At 35.5% G+C, this 17559-nt stretch overlaps 1 protein-coding gene across 1 annotated transcript; it reads right to left on the reverse strand.

Moving 5' to 3' along the window:
* Positions 1-16919: 16919 nt before the first annotated feature.
* On the reverse strand, positions 16920-17510 carry LOC112036157 (uncharacterized). Its single transcript, XM_024068971.2, has one exon. The coding sequence runs from the start codon at positions 17508-17510 to the stop codon at positions 16920-16922; it is 591 nt and encodes a 196-aa protein (XP_023924739.2).
* Positions 17511-17559: the final 49 nt, after the last annotated feature.

Here is a 17559-nt window from a genome sequence, read left to right on the forward strand (position 1 = left end):
GTTAGAGTAATGATGAAAGATTTCTCAAAATTATAGGTCAGTACCTTTTACTGAACCACTAAAAATTACTAAGAGTAGTGATGAGAGGATGGATATTAGGACGAAGATTTGGATCCTTCTTAACTCATGATGGGGCCACGTCTATCATCCAAATCATCCCATTCTTAGCCAACTTTCTAGTTAGGCTTTATCGTGCCCCTTGCTCTTTTTTGAATTTCACCTTGTCGACTATGGTTTTTCATTGCATTTAGTGAGGATAATTTCATCATTATGCACAATTTGTCTCATTTACCCCACAGGGAACACATTAATACAAATTTGAGACAAATTTGTTACAAATCATTAGTTGTGTGGCGGCACCTCTATGTAATTATAGTATTTTAATAAGGTGTCACAGTCCCTAATCTTTCATTTACAGAAATATGACAAGGCACAGCATTATTTTGAGGGTGTAAAACAGTAAAAGTACCCCCCATATGCCACAGGTCCACAGCCTTATTGAAAATATTGTAATTTTTATTTATTTAACAGGGCTTGATCGAAGCCCAACCCCAATGATAAATCTCTTTCACAATGTGGATAAGACATGGGAGCAGATCTTGGGATCTGCTTTTATATTTGTACATCATAGACTGTTTCATTCATCAATGCCTGCAGGACTGGAGAAGGTGCTCAATGTAAATTGAATGAGAGCACCCTCATACTCATAGTGCCCTTTTTCCTCTGAAAACTAACATAATTACATCTGGCAAACTGCCAAATTCAACTAAGTCTTTCATTCTTAGTAATCTCCAAGAAATCAATCATATGGAGTAAGATTTCTGTGCTCACTAAAACACTAAGATATGGATACGTGGACTAATAGTAATAGAGAAGTGACATGTTCAATACTCTATGCTTATGGGAGCATAATTTGGCTAATCATGCAAAACAGATGAGAGAGAGAGAGAGCCAAAGCTTTGCCAATTCAGAATTCAGAATTTTGTTGTAGGACAGACCGACAGAGTTGGATTAATCAAGGGGCAGACATTAGCCATCTCAATTGCTTTGGCATTAATGAAAAATTTGGGGACATTCCAGATTAATTGAAGCTGGTTTTTCGTTTAGATGACTCTACCTCTACCATAGACATATATAGTTCTTAAACATTTACTAGGAATTTGAGCTTCAATAACTGAGAATATTTATATATATATATATATATATACATGGGTCCTGCTAAATATAACTAACCCCATTTATTATATACTTTCTAGGGTAATACCATAAGCTAGCACGTTTGGACATTTAGACAACAGTTTTCTACCAGATGGCTCTCAATTATCAAACTTTTGTCAAGCTATTTTCAAGTCTATTTGTTAGATTAAACTCTCAATATGAGCCTTAGAGCTCAATAATATTTGTCCATATGTGTCACAACTAAACTTCCGCTCGTACCTTAGGGTCAACATTAAGGTCCTTTCATGCAACAAGAACATGCACTGTAAATTAAAGAAACAGAGTGAAATCATATGGTTGAAAATAACCTAGTTTACCACTAAATTAACTAGTCAATTAATGGTATCAAGAAAGACACGTACGGACATCCACTTAGACAGATTAAGGTTTCAAAATTTTTTTGCACTTTATTCAATGCTTTTGCAACAGAAATATGGATTAGGTTTAAATTACATCTTATAACTCTTTGTAAATGTCTTCCCCACACTTACCATGTATGTTAAAATCATGTCAATTAAATGTCATTTATTCACTTATTGTCTAATTTGAAATTGATATATTTAGTAAATTTTTGAAATGTAAGAAAGTTATATATATTTTTTTTTATCATTTTTATATGAAATTTTTTATTATCCATTTATTTTGATATTTGACAAGTATGATGAACAAACATACTATATTATGATAATAGGTTTCAAAAAAAAAAAAACCAACACAATCAAATTTCATTAAATGGTGTGATATTGTAAAATAAAAATTAATCCTAACTTCCATTTTTTTTTATGAAAAAAAAAATTATATATATATATATATATATAACACCATATTTTCATGTCTCATATAGAGGTAAGAGGACCACAAACCGAAGTAGTGATACATTTTTAATGTACCTTGACCTTTTAAGATAGATCTATTGGAATGTAAACTTTGTCATCTAGCAAGTTGGAAGGAGACACTGCCTATGAGCTGTGCCACCGTGGAAGCATGCTTAAGACAAAGAACAAAAACGAGCAAAAGGCTCCCTATAAAAATGAGAATAGAAAAAGAAAAAAAAAAAAAAAAATCACCAGCTAAGATTATGGCATGGGATATTGCAATAAAGGAAATGCCGTTTATATATAGAAGAATCATGCGTACGTGAAACATATTCTTTTCTTATGTGATTGGAGAATCCTAAAGGCAATGCTAGCTGCCTCTTCTAGTACATGCCCTTAATAAGGAAATGAAAAAATTGCTCAAAGAATGATAATTATGCAGATAATTTATAATAATAGTAGTAGCTAGTAATAATGCCAATGTCCTTGTAGCATATAATCCAAGATTAGCAAGGTGATAAGGAAGAATAAACAATAAAATGCTATTAGTAATTCCATTTCCTATGGATTATTATTATTATTGATAATCAAACATTTTACTAATAATTTTCATATATGCATGGTGCCCCATGTAAAAATTTATGAGGATTATTTGCCTTTGTGTAATGGTAGCTTTTGGATTCAAAGACATTATGTGGGAGTGTTTAGAGAACAAGACAAGTGTGAGTATGGTTCATGCTTTTTGTTTACTTTAGTTGGGATCTATGTTTTGTATTGAATTTTTTTTTTTTTTTTTTTTGGTTGTTGGGCATGATGCTGGTTCTCTCATGTGTTATTTGGACTCTATCTAGTAACATTGGGGTGAAATTATGATTGAATTTACTTAGTTTGTTCATTCTTGTATGAGTTTTTTTTTATTTTTCATATGATATAATTAAATCTGCTTTTATTATATACTAGCTACATACTCGTATTAAATCTGCTTTTCAGACATTCTCTTTACTTTGTAAAATCATCAATCATAAATGTTACGATGGGTTTAAATGATCTCACAGTAGCACTCTTTGCAATATGGACCCTCGGATCAGTGAGGAGCCAGAGATCGAGCGCCCTGGTCCCATTGATGATTCAGTGCTGACGAAACAACCAAATCATCGATCAACCGACATTTGGAATGGCGAGGTGAAATATCTAATTCTAACAACCGCTTTAATTTTTATGTTCTCTTTGAATTTTAGCAAGTTCTTTCAAAGTTCTAACAACCGCTATAATTTTTATCAATTTTGCAGGAACCGAGCCCACTTGAGTGCCATGGTCGCTCTAAGGAGATGGCAAAGATATTGATGCAAGACAATCAGGTAATAGACATTATCAAGTTGGTGGGATTAGAAGGATTATTTAGGGCCCCATCTAGAGAGATAGATCATGGCCCAATATCGACCCTAGTTAAGCGATGGCAGCCGGAGACTCATACATTCCATCTTCCACATGGTGAGATGTCAATCACCCTACAAGATGTGGAGGTCATTTTGGGACTTCCTATAGATGGTGAGGTCTTGGTTGGGCCAACTGATGGGGGGGATTGGAGTACTCTGTGCAAGGAGTTGCTTGGTTTTGCAGTTCCGTCGAATGACAAAAACTTTGGTGGGGCAAAGAATTCTCATCAGTTGCCTTGTTAAGCGCATTGCAGAGCCACTGCCTCATGATGCAATAGAGATTCAAATACATCAGTATGCCCAGTGCTATATTTTAGCGCTACTAAGGGATAAAATTTTCATAGACAAGTCGGGAGATAGGGTGCATCTGATGTTCTGGGAGTTCCTGTGGAACCTTTGTAATTCGCCATAGTATAGTTGGGGTAGTGGTTGCCTAGCATAGTTGTACAGAGAGTTGTGTCGGGCAAGCCATAAAGGTCACTCACAGATTGGTGGGGCGTTGCAATTGGTCCAGTATTGGGCATGGGCGAGGTTGTCATTCTTGTGCCCGAAGATAGAGCCCCTGTCTGGATGTGATTATGGCCCATGGCCCAAAGCTCTACTTGCATTTAAGTAAGTATTTTCATGATATTCAGTGTGTTATACAATGTACTCTTCTTAGTAACTAAGTGGTATTATCTTATCTTATGTTATTCGCTGGTAACTGTAGGTGGGTGCAGAGTTTTTGAGGTTGAGTTTTCGTAATTTTGTACTTATCTCCTCAAATATTTTGAGTTTTAGTGTAGATTTTGTTTGAGCCTAGATCTTGGACTGTCTTTGATATGACGCCTGCACACTCAAAGTAATGGATCAAAAGGTAAGGTGACACTGGTGTAATGTCAGCCTAAGTTTCGTTTCTCCCATGCTTAAGTCAGATTCACCAATGGGGTGACACTGTACTTTGTGTGTGTATTTCACTCATATCAGCCATGGTTGGAGTTCGGTATATATATTGAGTTGAGCAAGGATGACTAAATCATTTTTAGTTATTGAACTAGTGCCAATGAGCACATCTTAGGAGTTATATGGGGAGATCCTCCCTCATTCTAGTGCCTTAGCTTAGGATTATAGTGATGGGAGGGAGTTTCTAAAGTCATTGCTTTTCTTATCTGATCCAAAGGTCATCCATTTGGGAATTCATATATGGATGATCTTTATCTAACCCATCAATAACCATTGTTCGAGAGTCATCTCATATGTGGTCTCTGATTATCTCTATGATTACTATAGGGATCTCCTAAGATAATCAAGATGGTAATTCTTAAAAGAGGATTTGATCGAACTTAGAAAGTGTACATTGTAATTAAACTTTTACCTTTTATTGATGTTAAAAATGGAAGAAAATTGAAGCCTCTTTGCGACATGGTTTGTAGGTGGCGGTTGTGATAGTCGTTATGGTTGCAGTCACAATATGCAATTTTCACTCATTGCAACAGTAGAGGGATTTCACATACAACCACTACACATAATATTACCTCGTGATAGTAGTGATGGTGAAAATGCATTACATGACGGTTAACATTCCTATACATTTAGTACACTCTGCATTCATTGTTTTGTGGAGTACTTTAAAATTTTTATTTTTTAATTTATAGAAACTAGTTTGTCACTTCATACATATGCATGGATATACTTAAAAGATATATGGTTATGTTTTTTATGATTTATTTATATTGGAATCCTAGTGTAAGGTTGAATCTAATCAACCATTTAATTGGCTTTATTCCGTGACCAATTTGCTTGTAATTTAGCACTTAGCAACCCTATATTTAGGTGGGAAAATTGTAAGGGTAGTGTGTGAGAAGATGTGAAGAAAAACTCAAGAGTGTGCAAGAAAAACAGAGTCTCGCGGCTAGGGCTCGCAGGTGGATCGCGACTGGCAAGCTGAAGGGTCGCGCCAGCTGTCACGCTACAGGACAAAAGTTCCAGTCTGGGAAGGCCGTTACGTCGCGACTTGAATTCGCGACTTGGTCAAACTGCGAGATCAAGTCGCCAACTTGCCCTGTTTGGCAAAAGCTGAAGGGTCGCGCCAGCTGTCACGCTACAGGACAAAAGTTCCAGTCTGGCTAGGCCGTTACGTCGCGACTTGAATTCGCGACTTGGTCAAGCCGCGAGATCAAGTCGCTAACTTGCCCTGTTTGGCAAAAACTGACGTTTTGCATTCCCTTCTCACCCTACTATATATACACCCTTATACCCATCATATTGAGAGAGCTTCCAGAGAGAATTTTGTGAGAGAAAACCCTAGAGAAAAACAAGATTGATTCATCCCCAATCTTCATCTAAAGAGACTCTACAAATTCCTCTACTCTCTTCCTCTCCATTGTCATACCCTTGAAAGGTCATTTACCAAACCCTTATCTCACCACACCCACGTCTGTGAGAAGGTCCATTTGGTGCTTTGGGAAGCAGTTTGGAAATGAGCCAATATACATTGGTTGATGCTATGGTCAAGTAGCAGAATCCGGCAAGCTAAAGAAGAAATAGGTTCGGCGTAACCTCGTTGGAGCAAGAAGCTTGGAGGGCTTAGGTACTTGGGTAGATTAGGTTTGGAGGGTCTTCTGCTATTCATGTATCCCAACTACATTCTTTAGTGGATTATTTAACCGCTTGAAGGGCGGTGGAGAGGTTTTACGCCGAGAACTTCGGTTTCCTCTTCGATAACACATCGTGTGTTGTCCGTGTGTTTGCATCTTCCTTCCCTTTATCTTTGCCTTATATTTACTTCTGTGGATGTGTTTATATTTGGCTTAGATTGTTTATCAATTCTGTTGTGAGCTTGTTATCATGTTCCGCACATTAATTGTTTGATATAAAGCTTGAATTGGTAATTTTATTATTTGGGGTCTAAACGTTCAAGGGTGTTTCATACCCATTTTGAACTTTCATTTGGTATCAGAGCGGGTGCACTCTTTGTGGTTTGATTACCTGAGTGCGATCCTAGACCCCTTGGCTATGGATGCTGCTGTAAAAAGGGTTATGCTGAATTGTGGTATGAATGCTTGTGAAAATGATTCTATGAGTATATTTAAGGGATACTCTAAAAAGGAACTCTTAGAGTTAATTAAATCCAGGAAACATGCTAGGATGTTCATTCACATGCTGAAATATTTTGAAAGCAAGAACCACATTCTTCACAATAGTCTATGCGAGTCTACCTCCTTGATTGAGAAATACAAAAGAAGAAATAGATCACTGTGTGAAAAGGTTGATAATCTGAAAAAGCAAATCCAATCTGGAATGAGCATGGAGAATAACAATGAATTTTTGTTTGATGGTTAAGAATGCTTGTCTCATGCGTGTATGTTTGTGCACACCTCATTGATGGTATTCAATTCATGCTTATGGTATCTTGACAGTGGATGTTCTCGTCATATGACAGGAGATAAATCATTGTTTATGACTCTTAAAGAGAAAGCATGTGATTATGTGACTTTTGGTGATGGGAGTCATGCTCAAGTCCTCGGGAAAGGAAGGGTTGAAATACCGGAACTACCTTTGTTGAAAGAAGTACTATACATCAAAGGATTGAAGGCAAATCTCCTTAGTATTACTCAAATATGTGATGAAGATTTTCTTGTTCAATTCTCAAAGAAGGGGTGCATAATCATTGATGAGAAAGGGATTCAAGTCTTGGAAGGAAATAGGACTACTGATAATTGCTATGGAGTAGTACCTAGCACCTATTTCGTGTAGAAGTGCTCATGTTGATATGCTGAAACTGTGGCATCACAGGTTTGGACATGCAAACTTCAAACAAGTATGTAAAGTTTCTAAACTTGAGGCCGTTGAGGGACTTCCAAAGTTTGGAAAGGTGGAGAAGACTATATGTGAAGCATGTCAAATGGGGAAACAAACAAAAGCAAATCATCCAAAGGTGAATGTGATTGCTACCTCACGGTGTTTGGAACTTCTTCACGTAGATCTCATGGGGCCTACAAAGACTGAAAGCCTCGGAGGAAAGAGATACATTATGGTGATAGTTGATGATTTCTCAAGGTACTCTTGGGTGGAATTCCTCAGAGAAAAGTCTGAAGCATGTGATAAAATGCAAAGATTATGCAAAAGATTGCAAAATGAAAAAGGAGTTCCCATAGTCAAAATCAGAAGTGATCATGAGAAGGAATTTGAGAATGCGAAATTTGAATCATTTTGTGAAGAGCATGGTATCAAGAAGGAATTTTCAGCTCCAAAGACTCCTCAACAAAATGGGGTAGTTGAAAGAAAGAACCGGGTGATCCAAGAGATGGCTAGAGTCATGCTACTCAACAAAAAAATACCTCAAAGGTTCTGGGCTAAAGCTGTGAACACAGCTTGTCATATTTGTAACAGAGTTTATTTCCGAGCAAGGACAAAGAAGACGTCATATGAAATATGGAGAGAAAAGAAATCCAAGGTGAAGTATTTCAGAGTATTTGGGAGCACATGCTATATTCTAAATGACAGGAAAAATCCAGGAAAATTTGATGCTAAGAGTGATGAAGGGATACTCCTAAGATACTCCACAAATAGCCGAGCTTATAGAGTGTACAACAAGCGCACTAAGACGGTGATGGAATCAATCAATGTGGTCATAGACGACACTATATCTGAAAAGGAAATTGATGATGATGGAAAGGGGCTCAAACTCAAGGAGAATGAGGATGATGATGATATGCCTCTAAGTGATGATGCTGAGAAAGTAACACCCAAAAAGGAGACCACACCTCCTGTATCAAGAAGATAGACTAGATCAACACAAGAAGTCTCAAGTCCACTCACTCCTCTAGAAATTCAAACCCCAATTTCTCGTGACGAGGAACTCTCAACTTCCAAGAAACCTTCATCAAGAGTGACACTTAATCACCCATCAAGTAATATCATTGGGGATGTGAACGAAGGACTTCGTTTGAGAAAAGGGCTGAAGTATACTGCTAACCATGTAACATACAACTGTTATCTTGCTCAATTTGAACCCAAAAAGGTAGAAGAAGCACTGAAGGATGAGAATTGGGTAGAGTCTATGCACCAGGAACTACACCAATTTGTTAGGAATGATGTGTGGGAATTGGTTCCAAGGCCTGAAGATACACATGTGATCGGCACCAAGTGGATTTTTAAGAACAAAACAGATGAAGATGGTGAAGTCATTAGAAATAAGTCTAGATCGGTGGCTCAAGGGTATACTTAGGTGGAAGGCATAGATTTTGATGAATCTTTTGCTCCAGTAGCAAGACTAGAATCCATTCGGATTCTTCTTTCTATAGCATGCATCATGGATTTTAAGTTGTACCAAATGGATGTAAAGAATGCCTTCTTAAACGGCTTTCTCAATGAAGAAGTTTTCGTTAAGCAACCAAAAGGGTTTGAAGATCCTCACTTCCCGGGTCATGTCTTAAGATTGAAGAAAGCTTTGTATGGGTTGAAGCAAGCGCCAAGAGCATGGTATGATCGTCTCACTACTTACCTAGTGGATCGTGGGTTCAAGAGAGGTCAAGCAGATCGCACATTGTTTGTTAAAAGAGATGAAAAATCTCTTCTTGTTGCTCAAGTGTACGTGGATGATATCGTATTTGGTTCCACAATTGATAAACTAGCTCATGAGTTCTTGGAAGAAATGAAAAGGGAATTTGAAATGAGTATGGTGGGAGAGTTGAACTACTTCCTTGGACTTCAAGTGAAACAGCGGAGAGATGGAATATTTATTTCTCAAGAAAAGTATGCCAAAAATCTTGTCAAAAGATTTGGTCTGGACTCCAAGAAACATACCTCTACTCCCATGAGTTCCTTGGCAAAGTTGAGCAAAGATGTAGCCGGTGTTGACATTGATCCAACCCTTTATCAGAGTATGATTGGTAGTCTCCTCTATCTCACAGCAAGAAGGCCGGATATTGCATTCAGTGTCGGAGTCTGTACTAGATTTCAAGCCGCTCCTAAAGAATCCCATTTAACAGCAGTTAAGCGAATCATTCGCTATGTAAATGGTACATCTGACTATGAGATTTGGTATACAAAGGATTCGAATGAGTGTTTGGCAGGATATTCTGATGCTGACTGGGTAGGGTGCATANATTATGATGAATTACACTGCCTAAAGGGGTTGAATAATTTGTCAATATATCACAATGATCAACTCAAACTAGCCATTGAAGATTTGAGAATAGAAAATCCTAATGTTGTTATAGTATATGGTGATTATTACAATGCTTTCCAATGGGTTTACCGTAATGCTCAACATCTTGGTGAGTCTCTTTCTAATTCTAATAAATTGCTAGAACAATATATGGCTAGATATGACAGAGATTCAGTAATACAATTTTGATTGTTTCACAATGGACAGGATTTGATGTTGCTTCTGTGCTAAAATCTTGCTGTGGGGCTGGAGGTACTTATGACTTTTTCTTGGGAAAAATGTGTGGAATTCCTGGTGTACCAGTTTGTGCCAATCCAGATGAACGTATCAGTTGGGATGGAATTCATTTGACACATAAGGCAAACCAGTATCTGGCAAACTGGATCATCAATGACATCTTCCCTAAGCTTCATTGCAAAGTTTAATTTGTCTTAGCGATTTAGTTTTCTTATGCTGGAATGTAGTAGATTATTAGTTAAACGTCAAAGGGAGTTATGAGGTGAAGTTTATATATTTGTTAACTAAATAAATTAATATTTAATTACTTTAAGATTAGGCCATCCTTTGTTGTATTTACAAGTGATATAATTGTGCTCTTAAGTTCAATGGAAAGCTTCAATTGCATTTACAAATTAAAGTACTGCTATAAAACTGGTTCTTTGGATCATAGTCATATGATTTACTAAATAAATTGGAATGTAACTCTTGACCCCTTAAATATTGGTTACAGTCAAGGGCTCAGAGCAGAGTTCTGCACTGGCAGATATGCATGGCAAATATAGACTTACAACCCCAGGATTTAGTATGCTTTTGAAGTGTCATCCCCATTGCCATTTATATATTACATATGTGGCAATGTGACTCTGCAGATGCGATTATGAACATTAATGGACAACCTATAGTTTGCTAGGATCCATATTAAAAGTATTAACAAAATCGTTCACAATTTCTTTTTCACAATTATTAACGTGACATATTATGATAGTACATAACAAAAATTGTGTTAACTAGTTGTAGACCCATAGATGTATGAGAATAAATAATTATTTTTTATTGTAATATAATGTATAATTTTTTCCCTAAATTTTTTTTTAAAGATAATTTGTTCTCCCTAAAAATTAAACAATTTCTTTTCAGTCCAATTGGGTTCACTCAGCTAATTTCAGTCCCCCCTTCAGTCTATTTTACACTAATTGGGTCTTAAATTGATTCTTTTTGTAGGTTTTCTTTTCAAGTTTATCTCAAAATTTATTTTATTTATTTTATTTTGGGTGGAAAGTATGAAATTTTATTATATTTGAGCTAAACTCTTTAGTTTTGAGTTAAAAAATACAAAGAAAATACTAAATTAGAAATTAGAACTACGAGCACTAAAAATAATAAATATTCAAAAGTCACATTGGTTCTATTTAGTCCATTCTGTCCTCTTCGGTCCAATTTGGTCCCATTTGGTCCTATTTAGTCAATTCTGTCCACTAAAGTTCCATTTAGTCCAGCTCAGTCTATTTGGTGTTATTCAGTCCAACTCGGTCCATTAGTCTACATTGGCTATATTCGGTCCACATTAGTACTATTCAGTCCACTTCGGTCTTATTCAGTCCATCCTGTCAAATTTGGTCAAATTCAGTTCATTCTTTCTACTTTGGTTCTATTTGGTCCTATTCCATCCACATTGGTCCTATACGGTCCATTCTGTCCACTTTGATCAACTTTAGTCCTATTTGGGCCATTTATTCCACCTTAGTCCTAGTCGGTCCATTTTGTCCACTTTGGTTTTATTCGGTTCATTTTGTCCATTTGGTTCTATTTAGTCTACACTGCTCCTATTCTGTCTACTTCGGTCTGTCTCGGTCCAGTCTATCCACTTCGACCCTAATCGGCCTAATTTGGTCCTGTTCAGTCTATTCAGTCTACTTTGGTCCTATTCAGTCCATTCATTCTTATTCGGTCCTATTCTGTTCATTTCGTCCACTTTATTCCATTTGGTCCAATTCGGTCCATTCAAATCACTTTGGTTCATTTTGGCCCACTTCGATCTATTTTTGTGCACTTACATGATGGGAAAAAACATGTTTGGTTTGAAATCACCTAATCTAAATCCAAATTTATTAAAAAATATATAAATCTCAAACTCATAATATCTAAAATTTTAAGCATAAAATTTATTGTTGCTATATTTTTATTGAGCCACATTAATGTAGCATTTTAGTTAATTTCGGTACGGCTAAATTAAAGTAAAAGTATTTTTAAACATAAAGACTTTGAATATACAAATGTAATCTTTAAGGTAGTTATTCATTTGTTTTAACTCGTTACTTTTAAATGAATTGCATGAGGTTGATTAGATATTTAAGCAAAATAAATAAATAAATACATATATGTATATATGTATGTATGTATAATTTTTATTTAAATAAATTATTCAAATTATTCATTCTCTTAAAAGAGATTATCATGATAATCAAAATACATATCAAACTTATATTGAATAAGTATAATTTATTCTCTAAATTTTATCGTAGAGAGAGAGAGAGAGAGAGAGAGAGAGAGAGAGAGAGTACTTGTAATGGGGAACTAAAAAATATAACATCAAAATGTATAAACCCAAAATAGAGTATTAAAAATCACAATGATTTATCAATATAAAGTAGAGTTGCAAGAAATAATAAAAAATCAAGAGAAAGAGAATAACCACTTTTTCAAGAGAGAATGTGAGAGAGAATAATAAGAAATTTATAGAAAATAATATGAGAAGAAAAAAATAATAATAAACACCAAATTATCTAAGTCATATTATGTAATAAAATAACATTATATTCTTATATACTACCTTAATAATGCAATATGATAACATTTGTGAAATCAAAGAGAATAAAAAAAATAACAACTTAAAAACACAAAACTTAATCATATCAACCCAAAGTAGAGTTCCAAATAATATAAAAATTCATCAACCTAAAGTAGAGATGCAAGAAAAAAAAATCCACCAAAACTGGAAAATAAAAATGAGAGAGAAATAACCTTTTGTGCATAGAAAATGAGAGAGAGAGAGAGAGAGAGAGAAATAACATTTTGTGTGAGAAAAAACTATGAGTAGAATGGAAAAGAAAATTGTAAATTTATAGTAAGAGGAGGGGAATAAGAAAAGTAAAAAATAAAGGAAGATAAATGGATAGAGGAAAAGTGATATTAAGGTAAATAGTGGTAGGGAGATGAAAATGTAAAAGAGAGGGGAGAAGTTAGAAAAAGTATAACAATGAGTTGGGAAATTAATAAGAAAAAAAGGAATTAAAAATAAGAGAGAGAATGTTGAAAATGGGTGGATGATGTGGCCATTGATATGGGTGTTGTTTGTATAAACAGTTGGGCAATTTCCTTGAGTACTTTCAATGTAATTGGAGATTCTTCCATGTTGTCTCATGTATTGTTGTATCTGTTAGAGAAAAATTGTTTCAGCTATTGCTGTTAGCAATGCTGTTTAATCTTGGGTTTTACTACTGCTAAACATCTGTTCTTTTTCCTTGTCTGGTTCAGGTATCTGAAGTATTTGACAAAAAAGTACCTGAAGAAACACAATGTGCGTGATTGGCTCCGTGTGATTTCTTCAAACAAAGATAGAAACGTGTATGAACTTAGGTACTTCAACATTGCTGAGAATGAAGGGGAGGAAGAAGATTGAACTTCTGAATTGGCTTAGTCATTTAAGACTCTTATTTACCTTATCACTGCCATTCAGGGCTCTTTTGTTTTCTGCTTAGTGTTGCCTTTTGGTATTAGGTACTTGGGTAGATTAGGCTTGGAGGGTCTTCTTCTGTTCATGTATCCCAACTACATTCTTTAGTGGAGTATTTGATACCTTGGAGGGCGGCGGAGAGGTTTTACGCTGAGGACTTCGGTTTCCTCTTCGATAACACATCGTGTGTTGTCCGTGTGTTTGCATCTTCCTTCCCTTTATCTTTGCCTTATATTTACTGTTGTGGATGTGTTTATATTTGGCTTAGATTGTTTATCAATTCTGTTGTGAGCTTGTTATCATGTTCCGCACATTAATTGTTTGATATAAAGCTTGAATTGGTAATTTTATTATTTGGGGTCTAAACGTTCAAGGGTGTTTCATACCCATTTTGAACTTTCACCTAGTTTTCTACTTTAAATTAACTCATTTAGCACAAAAATTAAAAAACTTCAATTAAATGGAACATGTGCAATAAAATTAAACTCTAATTGAAATCCAAATTTTACACTGAACTAACTAACTTTTTTCAAAAATTTAAAAATTTTGATGAAACTGTTTAACAATTTTGTTGATTAAATTAGAGATTTTACAATATTCCTATTGTTGGATTGGTAATATAGAAAGTCTGTCATTGTTGAATCCAGCTTTGTTGTTTTGATGCATTGTATTGGAGTTCCAAGCAACTTTCATGAGGTTACAAATTGTGCTTGATTCTTTCTTTTGCATTCTTCACCATTTAATGCATGACTTACGAAACCATAGTTGTTATTTCATAGTTAAATAGTTGTGGTAAATGTCGACAATGGGGGCAGTTATAAACTAGCTTAACCTTCTCTATCCAATGTACCTGTTTGATACAAGGAAGTCAATACCGTATCGGAGACTGTACCGGTTTGGCCACCAGTACGATATATTTCGAATACCGGTCAATACCGGTGTACCGTTTCGGGTTTACCGCTATTTTATATATTTAATATATTTATAATTAACAATAAATGTGAATTTTTGTTTAATTGACTAAACATTTAAAAAAAATTATAAGACAAATTTTAGATCTCTTTTTTACTCAAATCCAAAGTTGTTGCACATGTACAAGCCAAGATATACCTGCCAACATTTGTTACTACTTTTTTTAAGTTTTTATTCTCTTCCACTATTTTTAGTAACTTTTATTATTATTAATATATATATATATATATATATATATATTCCTATATCTTACTACTCCTTCCCCCCTTTTATCACCTTGAATTTATTTCCTTTCACACCTTTTTTTTTTTAATGCTTCACAGGCAGGCGGCAGGCCTAATTGATAACTCTTCCCATTTTGTTTTCTTTTTTTCTCCTCCACATCACAAGCCTGTCCTACCTGACACCTACCTCCAATTTCCAAGAATGTTTTATCTTCACACGTCTAAACTTAACTCTTCAGTTTTCAAAGTATATTCATTCATTTATTTTTACTTCTAATCTATCTCCTTTTGTTTCACTTTCACCTCACTTCTTTCTCTAGTTTCATCTCCTCTCTCAAGTGCCACTGTCCATCACCACTCAAGATTCAGTGAGAGGTCGTTGGCTTCAATGAAAAAAGAGATGATGAGTGCATAAGGTGATTCTAACTTCATTTTGCAAAGCTATTATGCGTTTTTCTTTCATTTTTCTCTTTCTTTCTGCTGGGTTTTCTTAGCTTACTCAAATTTGCACAATCCTGCCCTTAAAAAACTACCGAAATTACCAAAAAAAAAAAAGAAGAAAGCATTTTGTGTTTCGGCCCAGTATCCATTTACCGGCCGAAACAGCCAGATTTCGCCAGTACGGCCGGTATTTTTTTCCGATATGAAACAAGAGGGTTGAGTGTACCGGTTCACTGGCCGGTATGGTACGAGATTCACTTCCTTGGACATAAGTACCTACATGTCTAATATCAAATTTTGTGATGTTTTTCTTTTTCGCTATAAAATTTCAATTTGTTTAATAAAAAATAGGGTAAATTAGAAAGTTGATTCCTATTTTTTATATCATGTGTCAACTAATGACATTCAACTTAGAAAATCTATTTTGTTTTACAAATTTTCTCAAAAAAAATTTACTTAATGTGCTACCTTCTTTTCTATGTACAGCTGCCTTCTCCAGTGTTTTATTTTTATTTTCAAAAACCTATACCCCACCATAAATAGCACTAAGCAACAAAAAAAAAGGCATAAGCTAAGAAAAAAAGCTCTTATAAAATAAGTGTATAGAAAAAATATCTAAAAAATTCCCAGTGGAACTCGATTATATGAAACTCGAGTTCCATTAGGACTGAATTTTATGGGAGCTTAGCTTGCCTCCAAAAAAAAAAAAAAAAGGAACTCGAGTATATGAAACTCGAGTTCCAAATATTGTACTTGAGTTCTATAGTGGCAAGTACACAAGCAAAGAGTTCAAAACTAATTATGGGGAATGCCACTCAAATGGAACTCAAATCATTGACACTCGATTTCCATTGGAAATTTTTTTCCCCCTGCAGAAACAATGAATAGCTCCCTAATATTCACAACTAAGCGTGATAACTTTCCAAAAGGCATATCCCTATATATCCACTGGAAAAAATTTTCCCCCCCACATGTAGGCAAACCAAAAACAGAAATGTAAACCACAAACACTCAATAAGAGGTAGAGAAGCTAAGAATGGAAATGCACTTAAATTACATCAAAAGGCATTCTCAATAGGCACTAAACTATAGAAACTGTTACGCTTTCTACATAAACATAACTTTACAATGTAAATGCACTTAAATTGCAAAAGGCATTCTCAATATAGCAACATTCTAAACATGTCCAACCACGCTTAATTTGCAGTTCTAATCGTACGACTCAAATCACAAACTTCGAATAGGTACATTGGATAGAGAATTACAAGTACATTCAGCAAAAACCAAAAAGTTAATTGTGCACAAATCCTAGGTCAATTAAGGATCAAATGTTGGAGGGGGGGGGGGGGGGGGGGGGGGGGGGGGGGGGGGGGGGCAAAGGTGGCAAGGTTATTGAGGTTCTTTTCGCAAATGGAGCAAGAATAGGGTGTGTTTACTTGAGGCAGAGACTCACACATGAGGGAGAGATTGTTGGGTTATACGTGTGAGTGAAGTCTCATATTGAATAAAGATGAGAATAATGAATGGTTAATATAATATAATTAAGTACATACTCATTGAGTTTAGGCATTTTGAGTTAAAATATGTCTCTATATGTTATATTAATTACTCAAGGAATGAATAAATTCATTATGATTGTGTGCTTTAAATATTTGTGCGTAATAAATTATAAAAATATTTCTTCTCCAAAAAAAAAAAAAAAAGTACGAAAGTATTATTTAATAAATCATTAAGTGCACTTTAACCTATGCTGGACATTCATTAACTAATATGTTATTACTATTATTTTTTTGATGTGAAAACCAACAACTTTATTAAGAACTAGTAAAAAAAAGTACATATTGTGAAAGAGTTTATTCTAAAAAAACAAAGATTTTCTTCTAATAAAGTAGAAAAATCATATAAGCCCAAAGTATGTTTAGCTAAAAGTTAAGTCAGTCTATTGCATTGACGACGAACTTGAGAAAAAGAAACCTTATAAAACTCCCCACGAAATTCCATTAACCCTTGCACCACCGAAGCCACTGAAGATGGAGGGGAAGACAGACCCATTAATGAGCGAATAAGCACCAAAGATTCACTTTCCAGAATGAACTCTTGAATCCCAACGTCCCTAGCAAACTGCATTCCAGCCTCTATTGCCTTTGCTTCCGTCTCAATTGCCCCCAAAGGAGCCATGAGTTTGCTGCTTAACGCTGCTACAACCTGCCCATACGCATCACGGACTATCACCCGGATACCAACAGCTCCAAGTTCTGAAAAAGTGGCGCCATCAACATTAACCTTATATGAAGGATCCAGCGGAGGAGACCATGTTTGTCCATGGACAGCTGAACCCGAGGATGTGGGAGAGAGTTCTGAAGCTGCATAATATTCTTCCAAATATTGCAAGGCCCACCGCAACAACACGTTACCAGATTTCCTTACACCCCCAAGACGAACTTCATTCCTATTGTGCCACAGCGCCCACGCGCAAGACCCCACCTTAGCAGCAAGCTCAAACCTGGGTTGATCATCCATTAGCAAGCTCCACACACCGACAATCCTGCAATATGTTCCTCCGCATCAG

The sequence above is a fragment of the Quercus suber genome, unplaced genomic scaffold (assembly GCF_002906115.3).
Source record: "Quercus suber isolate HL8 unplaced genomic scaffold, Cork oak 2.0 scaffold_251, whole genome shotgun sequence".
In the NCBI taxonomy this organism is placed as follows: domain Eukaryota; kingdom Viridiplantae; phylum Streptophyta; class Magnoliopsida; order Fagales; family Fagaceae; genus Quercus; species Quercus suber.

Coding starts and splice junctions, on each gene's coding strand:
- LOC112036157 (XM_024068971.2), bottom strand. CDS start 17,510: ATGGATGATCAACCCAGGTTTGAGCTTGCTGCTAAGGTGGGGTCTTGC.